General features: G+C 41.5%; 1 protein-coding gene across 2 annotated transcripts in view; it reads left to right on the plus strand.

The window, feature by feature from the left end:
- The first annotated feature begins 4,205 nt into the window (after positions 1-4,205).
- Zdhhc9 (zinc finger DHHC-type palmitoyltransferase 9) overlaps positions 4,206-23,231 on the plus strand; it is a 29,096-nt gene continuing 10,070 nt past the window's right edge. Inside the window, exons 1-4 of one of the 2 annotated variants that reach the window (XM_058571454.1) lie at positions 4,206-4,406; positions 5,978-6,279; positions 17,994-18,154; positions 22,137-22,295. In XM_058571454.1, the coding sequence (XP_058427437.1) occupies positions 6,113-6,279; positions 17,994-18,154; positions 22,137-22,295 (487 nt within the window). In that variant the 5' untranslated portion in view covers positions 4,206-4,406; positions 5,978-6,112. Of the gene's footprint in view, positions 4,407-4,703; positions 4,836-5,977; positions 6,280-17,993; positions 18,155-22,136; positions 22,296-23,231 lie in introns of those variants that run through there. The other variant, XM_058571459.1, reaches the window with a different exon arrangement.

Genomic DNA, 23,231 nt, shown 5'->3' on the forward strand with positions numbered 1-23,231 from the left:
TCCTTTGGTATTTCCCACAGTGCCTAGTACAGGCTGGGCAACTGTGGGTGCTCAATATGTACTTGATGATTGACTGATAAACCGGTTTATATTTTTGGACTACACAATGTTTTGAGGCCAGCTTCTGGAATGAGAGGGCTAGGCGGAGTCAGACGAGGGATGTGCCAAGAAAGTATCAAATGCTCTCACTTGGCCATCATGTTTACACCATAATGTGGGAACCTTATCTGTACCAACAAAGCACTTAGCACAATCCCTGGTTCAGAGAAGGTCCTGAATAGATGGCCTCTATTGCTGTTATGATTTTTGTTTAGTGGGAGGATTGTCTTAGGGCTAGTTTTGAGGGTTTAAGCATAACACCTAAAACTCTTCTGAGTGGAGTTAGAAATCCACAGATAAATCCAAATTGGGCACAAGCAGGAGAAACCAGGAGTCAGAGAGAGAGAGAAATAGGGGCTTGGTTTCTGACACCTGAAACAGAGTCTCAGTTGGACTGTGATGGACACTTTCCCTGCCACCCCAGATAGTTTTTATTGGCTTTTTTTCTACATTTGGCTTTCATGTCCTGGCATCTTAAAGATACTACTTAGTCTTAGAGAAGAGCCAACAATCCCAGAATAGTGCTATGAACACAGGAAGTGCTTAATGAGAGCTGTTCTATTTATCTCTCACCTGTTGATACAGATAGTGTGGCAGCAGTGTGGAGGGTTCACTTGAGAAGATGGTGCTAAAGAACAGCCATTGCCTAGAAGTAGTTTACTGCCCAAGCTTTCTCCAATCACAGGGTGAGGTGAGGGACTGGGAAACCAAGCAGCCAGTCAGAGCATTTGATACTTTCTTGGCACATCCCTCATCTGACTCTGCCCTCTAAATTCAATGATGAATTTAAAGGCTTTGAAAACATGGTGGAATATGGACAGCACAGGCTCTATGAAATAAGTAATGGCTCTCATTCTTCTTACATCTTTATCTCCATTTGGCAGTGTGGCTGAAGGAGGGAAATGAGAGATGGCCATTGCATAGATGCCATTATAATATTCATTGATTGTGTTTCTCCTACATGCCAGACATTTATCCCCTTTATAACTCTAACTCTATGTGGTAGGTACAACTGTCTCTTGGTATCTGCATGGGGTTGGTTCCAGGACCCCTATGAATTCAAAAATCCACCAATGCTCAAGTCTCTCATATAAAATGGTGTAGTATTTTTATATAACCTACATACATCTTCCCATATACTTTAAATAATCTCCAGATTATGTATAATACCAAATACAATGGAAATGCTGTGTAAATAGGTGCTATGATGCATCATTTAGGGAATAATGATAAGAAAAGAAAGTCTGTACATGTCTAGTACAGGTGTAATTTTCTTCAAAATATTTTTGATCTGCAGTTGATTGATACAAAGGGCCATCTGTATTAGCTTTGTTTGACAGATGGGGAAATAGGCTCAAAATGGATAAATTGTTTGCTGAAGGTTACACAAGGTATTAAGTTGCAAATCTAGGATTTGAAGCTAGGTCTGTATGGCCATAAGACTTGTGCTCTTCCTATGCTACATACCATCCTGCCTCTTCTATGCCATCAATAGTAGCTCAGGTCTCACAGAAAGAGATGTCGCTTAAGAATACTGGGCTGGTCATATATGGGCAGGGCATATTGTGGGTCTTTCTTTTGCTCATCAATTCATTCTACAAACGCATACTTTTTGTCTAGTTAGAAAGTAGGAAGAAGAGTATAAGGCAGGTAGGTGGGATGGGAAGGGGCATGTGTGTGGAGAGGAAGGCAAGGAGACATAGGAAATTTTGGGCTAAAGAAAATAGAGGAAAAGTCGCCATCAAGAACTCAAAATCAGGGTGGAGAATGATTTTGTGTGTCTCTCCAGGGCTGTAGCACTGAATGGTCTCTGGAGCAACACTTACAGGCAAGCTTCAGCCCACTGGTGGCACTCAGGATCTGAGGCCTTCAACAGCATTTTATACCTACACACACACACACACACACACACACACACACACACACAAATGAACCATAAATATGGAGCCAGATTTTTAAACAAGCACTCCAGAATATATGCTGCCATACCATGAAGAATCTTATAAAATGGAGGGTTATACCTTGATTTTAGTGGTGTTGCTAGTGCTCATTGTATGATTATAACTCCCCTTCAAAAGAACCAACACTGATTTGGATGCATATAATGGGAAGTTTGTTAAAAAGAGAAAAGAAACGAAAAAAAGAAATAAAAATCTCAGTTTATAGTCACAATTTAGTTATGTATATCTATTAAGACTTTAAGGATTACATAAATGATGTAATTATATAGAAGGAAGTGCTATGGAATGTTTTCCACATAAAATTTCCTTAATTTTCTTTTAGTCGTGAGCATGATTAAAAAGATTGTAATAAACCAAGCCTGATTTACATAGCCATTTAATTCCAGAGGGAATGTGACCTAGAGCAGGGAGGGGCAGAGCTCAGGAATGTGTTGCTGTGACACATAGATTCCAAGACTTCCCAGGCTTCTCTTGTACCTGAGCTATGGGCAAAGTATGTTTGAGTAGCTGCAGAGGCTTAGTTTTGACTGTTCCACAGTCAGAAGGATGGCAGCTGGGATGACCATGTTATTTCTAAGGGCATCTGATATACAGAGGCTTGGGAATCCAGAGAGCTGATGGGGCTGAGGGAAGTTCCTCTCCCTCCCATACCAAGTGTGTACAATCCCAGAACCCTCCAGAATTCAAAGGGGTGGAATGGGAAGCAATAATACTGATCATATGCTTCATAAGGAATAAACCAATGATTATAATCAGCATGAGTGCTCAGGAATAATAGAAGCTTTATAACGAAATAATTTCCTCTATAAATTAATTATAGCACATCTCTCATAAGAGAATTACCTAGTGATTTTTTGCTCCTTTAAATTTTTTTATTGAAAGGTGTCACAAAAGTGTCAAATATAATTATTGTCATGTAGCTTTTTGCTTCATACTGTATGGGATCCAAATACTGTAAAGGAGAAATAGTTCTTGACCATGTATGTGGTCTTTCATTAAAATCAACAACAACAAAAAACTTTGGCAGTATTTTCTGTACTAATTCCAAGTACTATAACTCTACAGAAACTTTTGTAAAGCTCAGGAAAACCTAGGCTGGTGATATAGGCACTCTCAACAGTGTGGCAGATAAGGAGAGGCCACCTTGACTCTTTTCTTATATTGCCTCTTACATTTGGAAGGCAAGAACCATCCTTGTGGAAAGAGACCTGATGCTTTGTAAAGTCTACACTATAAATATTGTGGTTCTCAACTCTTTTCCCCACTCCAATCTCAAACTTCTTAAGGATGTGACTCACTAGGATTGGTAGCAGTCACTCATGGTGGCAATAACTGCAGATGGGGGTGGCAGAAGGAAAGGATCAATCTGGTTGGTTGGGTAGAAATTCTGCCTTGGATTCCACCTTAATTATCATAAGCTCTTCAAATCTAATAGAAATTAACAACATTTTTGGCAACCTTCATTATTCACCTGGAAGAATTTGTCATCTTAGTGGAATTTCTCTTAAGTCCCTTAATGTCAGTGAATTGTTTTTTGGTACTGTCAAAATGATTCTGTGGTCTTGAAGACAGTTATCCCTTTCAACTTCATTTTTATATTTATTTGTTTTGTTCTGAAAGCCTTAGAAATGCAGGCCACGGTGCCTGAGACAGAGGTGGGGTCACTGACTACTGAATGGGACTTGGGAGGAAGAAGACTCATCTTTATGCTGACGAAGAGTAAAACCAGGAGTTATGGTTGATTTTAATGTGAATAGGACTGGAGAGGCCCAGGGCGGACCTAGTTTGGGGTGAGCATCCGGATCTGTGAGCTAGTGTTGGCTTCAGTATCTCACCATGCATATAAGTAGGGGGAGATTGGTATCCGCCTCTCTGTCTCATCAGCACTATCCTTCCCCTACATCTTTGCGTAACTATATTAATAGAAGTCAACACTTCACATACTGGCGCTGGGACCCCAAAGAAGCAGGCAGCGACTTGGCAGGTGGGCAAGTAGCAGGGAGATGGGTGGGGGAGTGGGCGGAGACATTGTCGAGTGGCGTCAGGAGTAGCCAATGGCAGTTCTGAGAAGGGGCGCCAGGGGCGGAGGCGCTGAGGCTGTTTAGCCAATGGAGAGCGAGCAACTACTGGAGCGACCTGGTGACGTGAGGAGCGTTCCATTCGGCCAGCGGTGGGCGGTTGCCACAGCTGGTTTAGGGCCCCGACTATTGGGGCCCCTTGTCAGGAGGAGGCAGCCTCCAGTCCGGGGAGAAAAACTCCCTGCCACCTTTGGCGGCCGACGCGGTCCCTTGGGACAGTGCACTTCCTGCCCTCAGTAGCTGGCCGAGTTCGGTCTCTCTCGTTCAGGTAACAAGGGGTGGGGGTGGGGGTCTCCTGGACTCGGCTTGCGTGGTGGGCTGCCTCCCCTTCAGATGCACCCGGGCGCGGGGACATTGGCACCGCCCTTCTCAACTCGACAGCCACCAAGCCCCTGGCCCGGGTGACTACACGTGGCGGGCGTGTGTGAGTGTGTACGAGTGTGTGGACGCGTGTGCGTGTGGATGTGGCGCGCGTCCCAACCTGCCTGGGGCGGTGGTCCGCTGCGTGGCAGAGGCAGGGCGGGCCTCCTGAGGCCGCGCCCGTGGCCCGGCCCAGGACTCGGGCCTCAGACGCTCGACTAGTGGGTTGGTCGCTGCTTCCCGACGGGTTTTGATCTTTGTTCTCACAGGCCGGGTTCCCCTTCCTGGTCTCTCTCCTCCTGCTGGGCCAGTTTATCAGGAGGAGATTGTTTTCCAGGTTAGTTTTACACAAAGGAAGTGTTCTGTGCACCTCTGGTGCCTCCTCCCCTTTCTCAAGCCTTCACCTTCTCATTTCCTGGCTCAGCTCCTGGTCCCTCTTGGACCTTTGCCCTCTCCTGTCCGGGAATGATCTCGAGTTGGTTGTTTCTTTCAGTCAGTCGGACTGCAGGCTTCCACCTCATTCTTGCGTGTTGTGTCAGTAAATAGAGGCCACAGCCCCACACCTGAGAGGGGGAGGATGGCAGTGGCTGAGAAAGGGTAGGCCTGGGAATTCAGGATGCTGAGCAGAGATTGTACTTAAGAAATGTCCCAGAAAGCGTCCTTATGACTTGTCTCAGTTGCCTGCCCCCACAACCACCCATCTCAGTTACCAACCATTCTAGAATCTCTTCTGCTTAAGTCAGGCTTTCACCTATAGGTCTGTAATGTGGTTTCATTAAGATTCCCACAAATGTTAGGCTAGACCAGCAAGATTATTTCATTTCCCGGACTCAGGAAGTTGTAGAGGGTTTGATGAGGGGAAATCCGTTTTGTGTAAATACAATATGTTGTATGTGTACAGAGTGTCCAGAACCTCCTACCCCTGCCAGAGGGCGAGTTATTCCCTGGTGTGATTCATATTTGAGTGGCTAACCGAAGAAGGTGAAGAAGTGGAGGAGGGAAGGGAACAGCTCCTTAAGGACAGTAACTCTACTATCATTTTTAGAGTCCTCTTAATGAATATTAAAGAACACTGTGGTATGGTAGAAAGTGTCCTGGACTGGAAGTCATCGCCTTTTTTCTTTTTTGAGCTTTGCTTCTGTGATCCTGGATAAGTTGTTCCCTCTTTATGGTCTTCAGTTTACTCATTTACAAATAATGAGGATTATCACCTGTAAAATCCTTTTTGTTCCAAAGTTCTGTGATTGTCAATTCATCAATATTAGTTTGGAAGCATACAGTTTAAGAAATGGTGGCCCACTTCTTTTTTGGAGTACTTTTAGTTGTTTCTCCTTTTAGATGACAGACTGGAAATTAACTTCCCCCATTTCCCCATTCCCATTCCTTTGGGCAGTGATCTTTTCTGCCTCTGGGAAAGGAAAGTTGATCTGCATTTTCTTATTATTACCTCATTTTTTTCCTTTTTGTGCTTTTCCTTAGGGCTAGAAATTGGACTTTTGATGATGTTTGACCCAGCAGCATCAATAGCAGGCAACGTGATTTTGAAGCTGGTCTCAGCCTCTGTTTCTTCTCTCGTGTAATCACAAAGCCCACTTTGGACCTGGAATTCCAATCATGTCTGTGATGGTGGTGAGAAAGAAGGTGACACGGAAATGGGAGAAACTCCCGGGCAGGAACACCTTTTGCTGTGATGGCCGTGTCATGATGGCCCGGCAAAAGGGGATCTTCTACTTGACTCTCTTCCTCATCCTGGGGACCTGCACACTCTTCTTTGCCTTCGAGTAAGTTTCCATTGAGTTGCCTAATTATGATTGCTCTGGATCCAGGGGGAAGAGCCTTCTTTCTGGGGAGTTTGCTGCTAGTCCTCGGATGACTTAAACAGTGTCTGTAGTTGACACTAACTGAATTCATTGCTTTGTGATTATAGTATGTGCTTCCTACAGAGACTAAGACCGTTGATACCAATTTTATAGCACTGATTTGGGGCTACCCCTGACAAATTTGGGAATAAGGGAGATACCTCCCCCTTTCAGTGGCAAGAGATTAGGGACAAATGGCCTCTTTCCATCCTTCCCAAGTCTAGGGGTACTCCTTGTTATTATAATACCACCCAACAATACTTAATCTGTTATTCTAGTCCCATTTCCTAGTCTCTAGCTCTCAGATAGCTGGTAAATTGAAAAGCCAATGGAATTGGGATCTCCAATTCACTGCATATTGGTTTCAGGCTCAGTAGTACCACAAACAAGCTGAGGGCATGGCACATAGGTGCTTCCTAAAAGTGAGTTACTCTTTCTTTCCCTCAAAATCACTCAATGTGCACTCTCTATTCTTTGTATGCCTGACACCAGCCTTGGAGTTATTTTTTTTTTTCTGTGTTGTAATAGCTAGTACTAGAGCTACTGTTTGAAGTCTGTGTAGGTCACTTCTCTAGGGAGGTGGCCAGTTGGATTCTAGGGCACTGTGGCATGACTAGTGGGTGTGCTGAGAATGCTCTACACTCTAGGGATGAGAGCAGTGTTAATTGTTTTGGGATTACTGTAAGGAAGGCCTTGAGGAACTGGAGGTGTATGTATAGGCTGAGAGCCATACCTGATGGAAGCCTGCTCTGGTTCATTGTACATGGGTGACCTGGAAATGGAGCTCCCATGTTGGGGTGTGGTCAGGGTATATAGGAAGGGGGCTCCTTGGCCAGGCTTTGTGAGTAATTAAAATGAGTTCTGGTCCCTTGGGGCTCATTTTGTCCCTCTCTATGGGCTATAGGCTTTCCCAGTGCATGCAGAGTATTTGGGGACTGTTTTGCCAGACTTTTTAATGATTACATCTGGCTTGAGTAATAGCAGGGGGGAGAGAGGCCCCAGTTTACACAGGGCTAGCAAAGTAAGGTCACAGGAACTCTTTGTTAAAGGTCCTTTTGGTGTTGCTGCTGCTGCTATTGCTGCCGACTTTGTAGAGTATTTGGTGAGATCAGGCAGGTTGCTGAGGGCTTTTAGCTGCTTTCCAGTCTGAGTTTCATGGCTGAGTGTGTGTGTGCCCGTGTGCATGCACCACGTGCTTGTGTATGGTGTAAGTGAGCATGTGCAGCTGGGCAGGCATATGCATGACACAAAACAATTTGTTTTCATTCTTCTCGTCATTCTCTCAAGTTTCTTTTGCTTATTCCTGCCTTGCTTCTTGTTGGAAGGGCAAAACTGAACTCTGTGGTCATTCTCTCTCTTTTTGTCCCCATTACCTCTGTAGCTAAATTCTTATGAGTGAAATCATTCATGAAATTGATGAGACCTGCTTCCAGGCTCTGAATGAATTGGTAGCCCTGGGTTTAGGAAACCTCTGGTTTGACTGGCCAGGGGAACTTGGAATTTGAAGCCATTGCTCTTTGGCCCGTTTTGTATCTGGGAACCAGTGAGAGACTCTGACTTGCATCTCTTCCACTTAGGCCCCTGCAGGCCTCTGAAGAAAACTGCTATGGGATGAAGCTTATAATTAGCCAAGTTACTGTTTGACAGAGGCTGGTTGAATTTTCTTCCCAAACAACTTTCATCTGCAAATTATTTCTTTCATTTTTTTGGGTACTGGTGATTGAACTCAAAAGTGCTTTACCACTGGGGCTGGGGCTGTTGCTCAGTGACAGAGTGCTTGCCTAGTATGTGAGAGTCACTGGGTTTGATCCTTAGCATCACAAAAAAATAAAAATAAACAAAAATAAAGGCATGCTGTCCACCTGCAACTATAATTTTTTTAAAAAAGTGCTTTACCACTGAATTAGATCCCCAGTCCTTTTTATTTTTTATTTTCAGTCAGGGTCTCACTAAGTTGCTGAGGATGGTTTTGAACTTATGATCCTCCTGTCAGCTACTTGAGTTGCTGGGATTATAGGCATGCGCCGCTGCGCCTGACTGCTTGCAAGTTATTTCTTGTGTTTTTCCTATACATGTGAAGGATGTGGTTTTTTGTAAGACTGTCCTGAGTTCCAGCTGTCTACATGAAAGAGTAAATATTTTGAAGGTAGGGCAGGGAGAGGGAGGAGAGAAGGAAGTTAATATGTTAGCTGAGAAGGGGAATGGGGAAGTATAAATCTGACCAAATTTGAGAGGATCCTGATGATAAATTCTTTTAACTGAGAATGTAGAATCTGTGTTTGAATGTGTGTGTGTGTGTGTGTGTGTGTGTGTGTGTGTCGTATCCTGACAAACAGATGTTTTAGATGGTGGCTGACTTTTGCTTAGCCAGTGACAGGCTGTACAGGCACACTAGCATGCTTCTGAGAAATGAAGTGTCTCTTTCTGGTTGACCTTTTCCTTTGAGTTTATAATTTACTATTAGCCACTTAGTAGAGGGTAGGGTTTTGGGGACAGAATATGGATTTCATTGTCAGTATTAGAACTCAGTGAGATCCCAGGAAATCAGCTGAATTAGTCTCCTGCTTTCAGGCAGGTGAGGGTATTTGAATAGATGAATGGCTGTCTGTTTTCATTCTTAAATTGTCCAGGAGCATAGACTCCATATCCTCTAGCTGCTGCATTCTTGGCTTGTGGGAAGATAGTCCAAGTCTTGAAACATATCTGAATGTGCATTTTAGTTACACGGTCCTGCTTATAAGCAGGTGCTTAGGAAAAAGTGTGAGTTGATTTATGGCTGCCTGAGGTACAACTCTGGATCAGCCAGGTGGCTTGAGAAGTCTGGTTATGCACCTGGGTGCCCTTCAATGAAAAAAGTACAGTATTGGTTAGTAGTTCCAGTAAATAGCCTCAAAGTTTTAGTTTAAAAAAATTTAGTTGTAAATGGACACATACTTTTATTTAATTTATTTATTTTTATGTGGTGCTGAGGATTGAACCCAGTGCCTCACATGTGGGAGCAAGTGCTCTACCATTGAACTACAACCCCAGTCCTATATTTTTAGGTTTTGCTTGTATGAATGTTGACTTTTCAAAGGAGAGAGCTGTAATTTTCAATGGAAAGACAGAAGGTTGAATACATAAAACAAAACAGAATAAAAGGCTGGTCACCTGGGAGCCAGTGAGCTCTGTATTGTTAGAAGTATTTCTGAAGAAACTAGATGGCCATTCCTCAGGGAAATTGGGCTGCATAATCACTAACCCTCTTGCAACTCCGAGAACCTGAAATTGTGTATAACTTGGAGACTAGAAGATTCAAATACACACAAAGTAGAGTGTAGATTACCAGTAGGTAGCTGTATTAAAATGTAGTTGTATTCCTGGTAAATGTATTTAAATTTAAAAGCAGAGTGAAAATTGTGCAATGCTTGAAGAAGATGGATTTGCTAATTAATTCTCAAGGGATGAGGTATTGAGGAATTGTGAGTGTGTGTGCCAGTTTCAGCTTTAAGCACAGGAACCATTTTTAGTCCTTTCTCTTCAAACTTTGTCTAGCTTGTGTGGTGAACACATAGCCATTAATTTGGCCTAGAGTATCAGGACACTGTAGTGGAATGATGATACCAACAACTTGTGAGCTGTTCAGCTACTGAAAAATTATTGTAGTATTTGGTCATACTTTACTTTCTGATAAAGTATGATCCTTGGGCCAGGCATGGTGGTGCATGCCTGTAATCCTAGACTCCAGAGGCTGAGGTAGGAGGATCACAAGTTCAAGGCCAGCCTCAGCAACTTAGTGAGGCCCTAAGCAACTTAGCAAGACTCTGTCTCAAAAAAATAAAATAAAAATAAACAAGGACTGGAGATATAGCTCAGAAGTTAAGTGCCCCTGGGTTCAATCCCTGGTATTTAAAAAAAAAGAAGAAGTGTAATCCTAGGGAAAGGACCAAGCATAGTCTTCCAGAATTAGCTGCCTGGCTTTCTCTTTGAACTTTGTAACCAGACATCTAATATAGCCAGGGTCCCCAGAATTTTTTTTGTGGCAAGAATGACTATATGATTCTTGACCCCAGAACTAGAAGCAGTTGGCTGCTATGATCAGTGTTGATGCTCTCATATATGGAGGAAATCATAATAAGGTGCCATCAGACCAGTTTCTGTTGGACTGGTCCCCATTAATGCTTATGATGTGTACTTATTGGCAGAGGAGTCAGTCACTGAGTTGGATGAACCGAAAAAAGCTTTGTAACACTGCTTAGTAATCATCCCACTTCTTCTAGCCCATTCAAATTCTACTCCTTTTTCAAGCTCTTTTAATTATAACAAATGATCACATGGCATTTCTTATATTTCTGAATTCTGTGGTGATTATACTTTTTCCTTGTCCCCCAAAGCTGGAGGGGATTTTTTTCAGGGTCAGGAACTATCTCCTATGTCTGTGTATCCCCCACAGTGTCCTCCACTAGGCTTTCCATAGAGTAGATGGTCAGTAAATGTTGCTGAATGTATACATTCTGGATGCACTTAGAATTTAACAAAATTAACAGAATTTAACAGAATTACAGGGTGGTAGAGTTGGAAAGGGCTTTGGAGAGACTCTGCATTCTTTTGTGAGGAAATCAGGCCCACAAAAGTGAGGTTGCTTCATTAGGATCAGTTGACCAACCATTGTCTCTGTAGAGTACCATCTTTCAACTCATGGCCCCCCTTTGGCTATGGGATGCTAAAGGTATTCACATTACTAAAGCTGTGCATGGTGCCAAATGTTAGATCAGCATATTCTGGGTTCTTGCTAGCTAGTGTGTGTGTTACCTAGGTTATTTGGGCCACCCAAGCTTATGCTCCTAGAAAATGGAAGCATCTTTGTGGAAAACTGACAGCATTCCAGCATGGCCTTCTGGTAGTCTTGCAGGAGCCAGTGGCCCATCTCTAAATGGGAACTTAGAATATAAGGAGCTTTGTGAGTTAATGAGGGATCATCACCTCTGTGGCTGTTTCTAGGTCCTGCTGCTCCCTGAGGAAGGGTTGGTTTAGATCTCCTGAGCAGTTTGCTTTCCTTTAAAATTCTTTATGGTTCCTTCATTCAAGAGTTCCTGTGTTAAAAAAAAAAAAAAAGAGTTCCTGTGTATATTTTCAGCCTCTTCTACCTTTGTGCTAATAAGTTTCATACTGTCAATCTCCATTGAATGCCTCTCTCATCTTTTGAGAATGAGTCTTAATTGAGTATAGTGAATCTCTATTTTGGGAAAAGGAAGCACAAAGAACAGGGATGTCCCTGAGCATGCTAACATCAGTTGAGTTGTTTATTGAAGGAAGGAAGAGACATCCTAAATCTTCCTCCTCAGATATGCCAGAGCCAGCATTCTATTTAAGAACAAATGAGGCACCTCATGTCTCTTGCAATAGCAAGAAGCTAGCTGATTCAGGGTAATTAGTGGGATGTTTTTGGAATGGAGCAATGAGAAGTAGAGGTCTTATGATAATGATTAGAGAAGGCCAGTTAATGGATGACCTTAGAATACTGGCCTGTGGAGTTTGGGGCTTAATATTGTTGGCAGCAAGGAAGAAATTGTTCGTAGTTCTTAAGCAGGGGTATAATATAATTAAAAATTGAAATTTGTTATTATAACTGAAATTTGGCAACTACTGAGTAGATTTGTTTGGATACAGATTTAAAACCTCCTCTGTGAAGAACATAGCTTGTCACCTCAAAAGTAAAAATGCCTGTTTGGTTAATTTTCTCCATTGCTACCAGAGCAAAAGAGGGTTATGCCTTTTCCTCTGGCCTTCACATAGCATTACATAATAAGGCTGATTTCAAGTTTTGTTTTTAGTGCTAAAGTAAACTTTTTTCTTCTCAGTAGACTCTGTCATAAGAAGAACTTTGAAACTGTCTTCTAGGGGTTCTACATGTTTATTATGCTCTCGAGGTAGAGTCTTAATCTGTGTCGGGCCATTGTCACAAACTACCATAGACTGAATGGTTTGTAAGCAACAGAAAATTATGTCTCATAGTTCTGGAGGTTGCAGAGTTCTAAATCAAAATGCTGGTAGATTTGGTGTCTGGTAAGGGTCCGATTCCTGGTTCATAGATGGCTGTCCTCTTATTGTGTCCTCACATTGCAGAAAGGGTAGAAGGGTCCTCCAGGGTCTCTTTATTTTTTATAAAGGACACTGATCCCAATTGTAAGGGTGGAGCCTTAGGTGACTGAATCATCTACCAAAGGCCCACCCCACCTCTAAATACCATTACATTGGGAGTTAAGGTTTCAACAGGAAATTTGTGGGGATATGAACATTCAGTCTAGAGCAGGTACATTGTAAGTAAGAAAACAGCCCTCTATTCATATCAGGGAGGACTTAGGCAAAGGCTTATCCCTATCATGTTGGACCAAAGGGCATCATGGGGCTCTGATCTTGGGTCTTTCCTGATGTTCCAAACATAGCTCTTTAAAGCTATCCTTAATAACAGCTATTGAAGCAGTTGTAGGCAGCCCTCAGCTCTCCAAGACAGCTCTTTTCTGACCACTTATAGTCCTTTGAGTTTGAATCACTATTCTATCATTTGATTATTGGTCTTATTTTTTAGCTGTTTCATGTGTTTATGATTTCCCCCCCCAAAATTAACTCCTATTTCACTTGTTCTTCATTTGTTGGACCAATAGATACTTGCTGGCTGATTGATTGCACTGATAAAAAAACAAACAAAACATAAAAATCATAGCAAGAAAGCTATTAGGGAGACTTAGAAGCAGAATATTTTATAGAACACCAATTTAGACTGCCAGTCTGTGAGGCATAGCCCTGCCATGGAATCTGGTCTCTTTACCAGCTCCACTCATGAATCTCTTTTGAGTTTTTTTCATGTGAATTGAAGTCTGTGTCATTATCATCATCACTTCAATGAATTAGCATGCTAGGAGTGGGGGATGGGACATGACGTACCAGCCCAGCCTGGCACTGCTGGTTACTGCTGATCATTACCACCATGTAGCCCATAGGGACATATGGGAATCCAGTTGTCTAGCCCAGCTATGGAAGCTTGAGGCTGGTCAAGAAGTTGGTAGACGATGACTTAAAATGATGTTTTCTCTTTAGATGGCAGAAATGAAGACTTAGTGGGGACGTGATTGCATTAATAAAATTCACAAGGGATAACTGGAACTTCTAATCCCCTGGAGGAAGAAAGGCCTCTTGGTACTTGGAAAACAAAGAAAATTTTGTTTCCAGAAGTGTATGGATATCATTATTCCAAGAAGTGATATAGAAAGAAAGTACTAGGGGGTTTCAAAACCAGTTAACTTAAATTCATTGGTGACAAATCTGGTCATTCTCTAAGACAAATTAGTGATGTTTGAAGATACACAAACATCACTTATTTTTGGGAATTACCACCAAATCTTCACATAGTTTATTCCTGCTGGAGGCTAACCTCCATTTTACTGCAATCATGGGATTAACCTAGGGGGGCATTGATTGACAAATACAAATTATATATGTTCTTGGTGGATAACACAATGTTTTGATGTGCATGACTAACTCAAGCTATTTAACATATGCATTATTTCACACACTTGTCTTTTTGTGATGAGAACATTTCAAATCTCTCTTAGCAATTTTAAAATATATAATAATTTTATTAACTGTAGTTACTATGATGTGCATTGGATCTCTTAAACTTATTCTCCCTTACTGAAATTCTGTGTTTTTTGACCAACATGTCCCCTCAATCCTTCCACCATAGGTTTTTTATTTTTTTTTGTACCAGGAATTGAACCCAAAGGAGCTTATCACTAAGCCACATCCCCAGCCCTTTTTATTTTTTATTTTGAGACAAGAGCTCTCCAAGTATAGGATCTCGCTAAGTTGTTGAGGTTGACTTTGAACTTGCGATTCTTCTGCCTCAGCCTCCTGAGTCATTGGGATTATAGGTATGCACCACTACCCCTGGCCAGGCTGGTCTTGAACCCGTGAGCTCAAGTGATCCTCCCACCTCAGCTTCCCAAATACCTGGGACTTCAGGTGCATGCTACCATGCCTGGCTTAGGGACTTAGGGAGGTTTTTTTTTATTTTTATTTTTTACCAGGGATTGAATTTGGGCACTCGACCACTGAGCCACATCCCTAGCCCTATTTTGAATTTTTTATTTAGAGTCATAGTTTTACTGAGTTGCTTAGTCCTTGCACTTGCTGAAGCTGGCTGTGAACTTGCAATCCTCCTGCCTCAGCCTCCTGAGCCACTGATTACAGTTGTGACCACTGCATCCGGCTAGGGAAGAGTTTTTAAAAAATAAATTTTTGAAAGCCAACACTATCAGTTGTAATTCACAATCACTGCCGATTTTCGAAGTTTCCTCTTACTTGGAGTAGAAAGGCCTACTGGTCCCACATCTGCCTTCCCAGTCACACCCACTCACTAGAGACAACTGTCTGCCAGTAGCCTCATCTCTGGAGGAGAACAGTACAATGAGCCTGTTGTATACTTGTTGACATACAGAGTGGATTGTTCTAGCAGGTGCAGAAGATAGTCTGTGTGGAGATTACAGAGACCTTTATCCTTGATAGCATAGCATAATTCAAAATCTAAGTTGTCCTTTGTCTGGTTTACAAGCAGGTGTTGGAACTGTACTTGGTTAAGCTTGGATCCTTCTGTGCAAGGGAGCAGCATTAATTTTGAAATTTTTTTGGTGGCTGTTCCACTTGTTCTATACCATTTTCCTTTAATAAAAAGAAATAAACTCCCTTTGGTAGCTGATCAGATAGCTCTGCTGTGTGTGTGTGTGTGTGTGTGTGTGTGTGTGTGTGTGAGTGAGAGATACTGGGGATTGAACCCAGGGGTGCTCTACCTCTGAGCTACATCCCTAGTACTTTTTATTTTTTATTTTGAGACAGGATCTCATTAAGTTGCTGAGTCTGGCCTCCATCGTAAAATCCTCCTGCCTTAGCCTCCTAAATTGCTGGAATTACAGCACCATGCCTGGCTTATAACAATACTTTTTGTTTTTTGTACTGGATGTTAAACCCAGGGGTGTTGTATCACTCAGCTAGATACCCAGCACTTTTTAGTTTTGATTTTGAGATAGGGTCTCACTAAGTTGTTGAGGCTGGTCTTGAACTTGCGATCCTCCTGCCTCAGTCTTTCAAGTTACTGGAATTACAGGTATGCACTAATGCTCCCAGCTTCTGCTTTTTTTTTTTTTTTTTTTAAGATTTTGATTGGAGACTATATACTCAGGGTAGTTTGAGTCCTGGAAATATTACTTCTTTGCTTTTTTGAAGTTTTCTTAGGGATGGGCAGTGACTAGGAAGATGGCTATTTTCTGTTAATGTAGTGATTTCACTTGTCTTGTTCATGAAACAAAGCCTTATGCTTCTCCTGTATCCTTTGGTCTTGAATAGGTGGCAGTGATCTTCATTTCTGAATTCACTTTTTGACTATGTGTTTCTGTGAAGGGGAGCAATGGAAAAGAGAGTAACCCACAAGCTAGTGATATGTATGAATTTAGTTACCCTGAATTCAGCTGCTAGATCCTTTAGTTCTCAATTTTCCCCCTACTCTTGGCTTTTAGGAGAAGGATGTAAATGATTAAAAAGCAAGCTAAGGCTGGGCATGGTGGCACATGCCTGTAATCCCGTGACTCAGGAGGCTGAGGCAGGAGGATCACAAGTTCAAGGCCAGCCTCAGCAACTAATCAAGGCCCTAAGCAACTTATCGAGACACTGTCTCAAAATAAAAAAGGTCTGAGGATGTAGCTCAATGGTAAAGTGCCCCTGGGTTCAATCCCTAGAACCAAGAAAAAAAAAAAAAAAGCAAGATAAGAGCAAGGATTGTGTTAAAAACAAACAAGCAAGCAAACAAACAAAAAAGCCACTAAAATAATCTTCCAGGTTCAATTTTCATTCACCTTCATCACAAACTGACTCGCCTAATATAATAGTTGGTTTGCTCCCCCCATGTAGTTGTATGTGACAGGGAGGCAGGAGAAGGATCTCACGGGAGTTGTTCAGCAACTGCAGCAAATGTACAACCTGGGGTTAAATGTTTGCCTTGAATGGACTGCAGCTTGCTTACTCCCCATGCTGATGAGCTAAGCTTTTTCCTTAGCTTACTTTCTCTGCTCTCCTTCTGCTCCTTGCTCATCCACTTATAGTCTGCCTCTAGTCAAGATCTCTTCTTTTCAAGGAGAAATGTGCCTCAGGAGGAGGATAAAAATAGGCCAGTGATAACTCTCATTGGATATTCCCATTCATTTGGTTTGAAATTCTGTTCAGATCAACAAGTATTTATTGATAGCTTCTTTTTCCCTTACATTTATTGGAGTGTGAGAAATATAGAATCATGATGATAATGTTAATGGCTGACATTTATTTAGCATTTACTATATGTCAAGTGCAGCTCTAAGCACTTTATGTGAGTACATTTTATCCACATGGTGACCCAGTAAAGTACTGTTATTATCCTCCTTTTATTGAAAAGGAGACTGAAGTTAATTAACTCACCCAAGTAGGAGCCGGTAGAGCCAGGATTCAAACCCAAGAGTTTCTGGTCCAGTAAGACCAGTTTCTTGCTCTTATGAAGTCTAGTTGGGAGATATGTAATCAACATGCTGAGAAACAGCTAGGAAATAATACAGTGCTCTGGCAGTGAGGGTACAGGGAGTAGAGAAAGGAGAGATGAGCTTAGCATAGGCCTTTTGGAGGAGGCAAGACTTCTCTAAGTTCCAAATTCTTCATCTATCACATAGGTTGTAAGGGAATCTACCTCATAGATTTAGGGTGAGAATTGGATGAGATATGTATTTAAAGAGCTTAATACAGTGCCTGGCATATGGTGAATACTCCATAAATTGTGATTGTGATGATGACAGGAATGTCTCTAGGACCTGAAAGGTTGAGATAGCCAGAGAGGAAGAGGTGTATTATGAGGAAAGAGAGGAGTGAATATGCCTTTGTGAAGTGTTTCTAAGGACATATAGTTTTCTTTTTCACTTGCTGATGGTCATTAACCACCTACTAGTTGAGCTAATTGAGGAATGAATATTTTCAGCTCATCAGCAGCCTTGAGTCTTTTTTTAAAAATGTGGTGCTGGGGATTGAACCCTTCACCCATGCTAGGCAAGCGCTCTACCACTGAGCCACAACCCCGGCTCCACCCTGAATCTTTTCACTGGTCTTGAAGCATGCTAAGATACCCTCTGACACTGTGAACTTACTTCCTGATTGATCCTTTTCTCTCCCTCCTCATCAGGCTTAACCCTAATGCCAGATGAGTGGGCATTAAAAGCCCTGGACATTCCCAGAGTGGGATCAACTTTGGTGCTTGCAAATCCAGGCTCAGTTGTTTGCCTGTCCTTAGTGGTTGTGATCCTTTGCTGAGGCAGAGGAATTGTGGCTCTCAGTAGGTTGATAGAAGGCAGAAGTTAGCTTGGGGATAAGGGAGGTCCTTTGAGACCATAGGTAGCATCAATCAATTGAGTATTTGTTGAACTCATACTATGTGTTAGGTGCTTAGAGTAATTCAAGAGAAGTAAATAGCATGGTCCCTGCCCATGAGGTACTGCTGATTTTGTTGTGGATACCAGATTGACATACTTGTTACAATTGGAAATAACCTTAAGATAGGTATAATTAAATGTTGAATTGCTTGCTTTCTTCAGGTGTCGCTACCTGGCTGTCCAGCTGTCTCCTGCCATCCCTGTGTTTGCTGCTATGCTCTTCCTTTTCTCCATGGCCACACTGTTGAGGACCAGTTTCAGTGACCCTGGAGTGATTCCTCGGGCCCTACCAGATGAAGCAGCTTTCATAGAAATGGAGATAGGTGAGTCTCCCAACCAGCTGGCAAACTGCTGTGCAGTGGATGGCCCTATTCAGTAAGGGGTGGAATCATAATAGTGGTTGCAGATTCAGTCTGCTATTCTAGCCTTTTCTTTCTGAGATCCTGACCACCCTGTGAATTTGGTAAGGCAGGTATAGCAAGATTCTAAAGTCACATGCTTTGTCTTCCCTATGTTGGATTGCATTGCAGGAAGGATTTATTAACAAAGTCTGGCTGCATTGTGCTGACGAGGATCATTTTTTACTTTTCTTTTTTTAATATTTATTTTTTAGTTGTACACAATACCTTTATTTTGTTTATTTATTTTTGTGGGATGCTGAGGATCAAACCCAGGGCCTCGCACGTGCTAGGTGAGCGCTCTACCACTGAGCCACAACCCCAGCCCTCATTTTTTACTTTTCTTGGGGAGGTCACCAGTATTATTATTTTGACAAATGCTGTAAACCTTCCTCCATTAACTATTCTTTTTTTATGTTACTGAGTATTGTACCCAGGGGTGCTTTACCACTGAGCCACATTCCCAGTCCTTTTTACTTTTTTATTTTGAGACAGGGTCTTGCTAAGTTGCTTAAGACCTCACTGAGTTGCTGAAGCTGGCTTTGAACTCTTGATTCTCCTGCCTCAGCCTCCTGAGTTGCTGGGATTACATGCATGTGCCACTGTGCCCGGCTAAACTATTTTTATATGCGTGCACATACATATAATTTTGGATGTAATTTCGGGGATTTGTAGATCTTCCAAAGCATCCCGGATCAAGAATTCCTGTTTTAGGAATTCTTACAGAGACTTTAGGAATTCTTGCAGAGGTGAAAAGGGGCAGCTGTACTGCCAGGAACCACTGAGAATTCCAGGAGGGGTAAGGGAAGCGATTGCAGGCTCAGTAGTGTGCAGTCTGCTGCTTAGATGAAGAATCTTTGGGAAAGAGATTAAAATGCTACACCATGAGGAGCCAGAATGGTTTTGTGAATTGAAGCAGAACATCCCAGGATTAGAGAGGGGATATCCTGGGAGCTCACAGTGGGAAAGGAGTCTGCAATACAAGTACTGGGAAGGTAATGGGAGTCCACGCAACCAGCAGCGATGACTATCTAAATGGTTCTCAAGTTTGGGACCTCAGTAGCTTGAGTCAGCATCTCAGCCAGATAGAGTAGAAGAAAGGAACCCATGATTTTAAGCCTAAGAAGCTATGCCATGCCAGTAGAGTGCCTACCTGTGGCTAGTCTTTAGTTCTTTGAGGCTGCTTTCCAGGCTTCCATTCTTTTGTGTAATACAAAAGAATTTTATTTGTTTTATCTGTGTTTCCCCCCCCAGCTTCTTAGTGGATTCCTTTTTGAAAAATCAAGCCTGCATTTGTTGAGCTAAGGAGATATTGATTTGTGTGCATGTGAGCTAGAACTACCTTGGGTTGGGATGAGGGTGGGAATAGTGGAAAGAAAGCAGAGATGAGGTGTGTTGGCATAGCTGCAGTTCTGGGGAGACCAGAGGGTAGAACTGGGATTAGTTAAGAGCAAGACAGTGAGGAGGAGTTGTTAGTGCTGTCCCCACCCCCGTCTTGTCATTCTTCTATATTTCCCCTTTCCATTTACATATGGAGAAACTGAGGGTCAAGGCAGTACCTTAACTTGTCTCTTAACATCTCACAGCAGGTCAGCAACAAAGATAGCTCTTTTCTGCCCCATCACTGGGCCTAGGGCCCAGATTCAAGCTGTCATGTTGTGACCTCTGCATTTAGCATGTTTCTCCAGATAGAAGAGTACATTCTTTAGTTAATGTGTATGTTTATATTAGCAAGTATTTGTCAGTTTACATTCATCCCTGTACTGGGTATGCTCTGTGTGTGTGTGTGTGTGTGTGTGTGTGTGTGTGTGTGTGTGGCGGGGGAGAATTCCTGTGACTCCTTTTCCTCATAGCGCCTCTTGGGGAGAGTGAACCATGAACTCTGTTTCCCAGGTGCCCTCATGTAAAGCATATGCAAGGGAATATTAAGGTGGCATGCTGGCACTTGTATCATCCCCTAATGAATAGCTGTCCCCATCCTTTTAAGACTTGTGACACACTGTTATTGTTTGATTTCACAGCACCTACCCCACTCTGCAGAAAAAGGAAAAATGTTCCATATGGTAGATATTTTTAAAATCAAAGTGAATTGAAAAATATTCTGTTTTTAGAATTATACTGCATGGCAAGGGCACAACGAGACAGGGACTCTCATATGCTGCGGAAGGGCAGCATGAAAATTCATAAATCTGTCTGGGAAGCAGTTTGGCAATAAGTAACACAGGCTTTAAGAGTTTATACCCTTTGACCTGGTAATTAAGGGTTTGCTAAAGGTTTAGCTAGAAGACATAATCAAATATTTTAAACAAATCACCTTAGAAGTACTTTTAGTGTATCGTTTTTCTTTTTAATATGAATATAGCTATTTTAATGCTAGAAACTTCATATGTTACTGCTCAGATATCTATATGCCTTTATGCTTTAGAAATTAATTTTAACACATGAATATATTCTTGGGGAAGGAAGAATGGGACTAGGATTGAGTGATCAAAGAAAATTGAAGCTTTTGTCTACAATGTTCTATGTTTTTGCCTGCAGTATCATTTAAATAGTAAAAACTCAGAGACAAATGCCTAACAATATGAAATTGTAAATAAATCATAGTATATGCATATCATGGAATATTGTTAATAATGCTGTTTTAGAAAAAATTAACAACCCTGGGTAAGTGCTCCCAGTTTAATGTTAAGTAAGTAATTCATAGTACAAGATTGCATTTGTATGATCTCAAATTGTTAAAAGTCATGAATATTTATTTATCTGTTAAGAGAAGAAGATATGCCAAAAGGTGTGACTATTTCTGAGTTGAGAGACTGTCAGTAATTTTTATTTTTCCTTATATATATTTTTTCAAAAACATATATTATTCTTATTTTACTAATTATTTTTTCTATTACCTTTTTATGCATGTATTTTATTTTTGTAAGACAGTGTCTTTTTTGTAAGATAGTGTCTTAATCCTATAGATTTTTAGAATTTTGCAATATACTATATTTTCTTGTGCTACCATTCATCTACATTGTTTTAAATGGCTGCATAACGTACCATTCTGTGCATTTATTTATTTAACCAACTTTCTATTGGGACACTGATGTTACTTAGTTTCTCACTATCAAAAAGGATTCAGAAAAATCTTTTTCTTTGGTATCAGGGATTGAACCCAGGGGCACTTTACCACTGAACCACATACCCAGTCCTTTTTATTTTAAATTTTGAGATAGGGTCTTGCTAAGCTGCTTAGAGCCTTGCTGAGTTGCTGAGGCAAGCCTCAAACTTGTGAGCCTCCTGTCTCAACCTCCTGAGTTGCCAGAATTACAGGTGTGTACCATCATGCCTGGAAAATCTTGTATGAACATCTTTTGCATTTGTCTTTGTAATTTTGACAAGCTCCTAGTAGTGGAATTGCTAGGTCAAAGATTATACATATTTAAAATTTGGTAGCTGCTTCTATGTTGCTCAATGGTAAGGTATGAAAATGACTTTTTCCCACTTTTGCCTATGTTAGGTATTTTTATTCTTTTTGATATGTTAATATTACAGGTGGAAATGTTGTCTTTGTGTTTTGATTTTATTTATCTGATTATTAGTGAAGTTGGATGTTTTTGTATATTTTGCATTTCCTTCCATGAATGTTTTTCTTTGTAATCAAACACACAAACAACAACAACAATAAAACTTGAGGAAACTCTTTTTTCACAAGTCCATAACAAAATTTCATGGTGCTTAGTGAAGTTTGGTGGAGGGGGACACTGTGTGATGTTGAAATTCTGTCTAGAAATGGTCACCTGGAGAAGGTAGTAGACCTAGGGAACTTTTGATGATCCTCACTGCTTTTAGAGAGATGGTGAGATTTTGGTGCTTACATAATGGCTAGTAGTGAGGTTAAACTGTCTTTACTGATTTACAGAAGCTACCAATGGTGCAGTGCCCCAGGGCCAGCGACCACCCCCTCGTATCAAGAATTTTCAGATAAACAACCAGATTGTAAAACTGAAATACTGTTATACATGTAAGATCTTCCGGCCTCCTCGGGCCTCCCATTGCAGCATTTGTGACAACTGTGTGGGTGAGTAAAACCAACAGGATATTGCCTGGGGGGAAAAATGAATTGAATCAGGGGGTCAGGGTGATCACCAGTTCTTGGGAAAAGACAGTGGAGGGCTGGGATAGTGGCTCAGTGTTAGAGCGCTTGCCTAGCATGTGTGAGGCCCTGAGATTGATTCTCAGAACCACATACCAATAAATAAATAAAATTAAAAAATTCATCAACAACTAATAAAAATATTTTTTTAAAAAAGTCAATGGAGGTGAGAAGATAGATTTAGCTGGGAAACAAGGTAGATTTAGATAGGAAAGAAGCTACTGCACAATGGTAAATCGATTATACCTGTGTAGACCAAATCATAATTTAAAATCCTCTAGTCTAAAATGGAAACAAACAAAGAAAACCCCAAAATCTTTGGTAAATAGGAAAATAAACTTTACCTGTTTCTGAAATCTAGATTTCCTCACTGGATCCAGGTCATGTGGGGCCCTCCTTACATAGAGGGAGGAGCATCCTTGTCCACTGGAGGGCAGTATTGAGGAAGGGAGGCCTATGTCACAGTAGTATTCCCAAGAAGAAAGGTGGTAGCATTTATTTAGTTCCTACTATGCACTAGGTACTGTACTTATAATACCCCCACCCCAAAGTTGGTATTATCCCCATTTAACAGATGAGGAAATAGTGAAGTACCTTTGTATAAGCTCATGTGATTAGCATGAGATGAAGCTGGAATAGATATAAAAAAAGCCCTCATTTTTCTCTCTGTTTCTGCTGTAGTGCGGCCAGTGTAGGTGTACATTCACCTATGCTTCCATCCATATGTATGTGGCTTCCTTGTAAACACTGCCTACTATGTGGTAAACCCTGGGAAGGATCAGAAACAAGCAATGTGCTAATTGATAGGCACATGTGTAACATTGCTTATATTATTATTATTGGGCATAATTCCAACATTTC

The sequence above is a fragment of the Marmota monax genome, unplaced genomic scaffold (assembly GCF_021218885.2).
Source record: "Marmota monax isolate L192 unplaced genomic scaffold, Marmota_monax_Labrador192_F-V1.1 WCK01_AAM20220418_F8-fsc00054, whole genome shotgun sequence".
NCBI classification, from domain to species: domain Eukaryota; kingdom Metazoa; phylum Chordata; class Mammalia; order Rodentia; family Sciuridae; genus Marmota; species Marmota monax.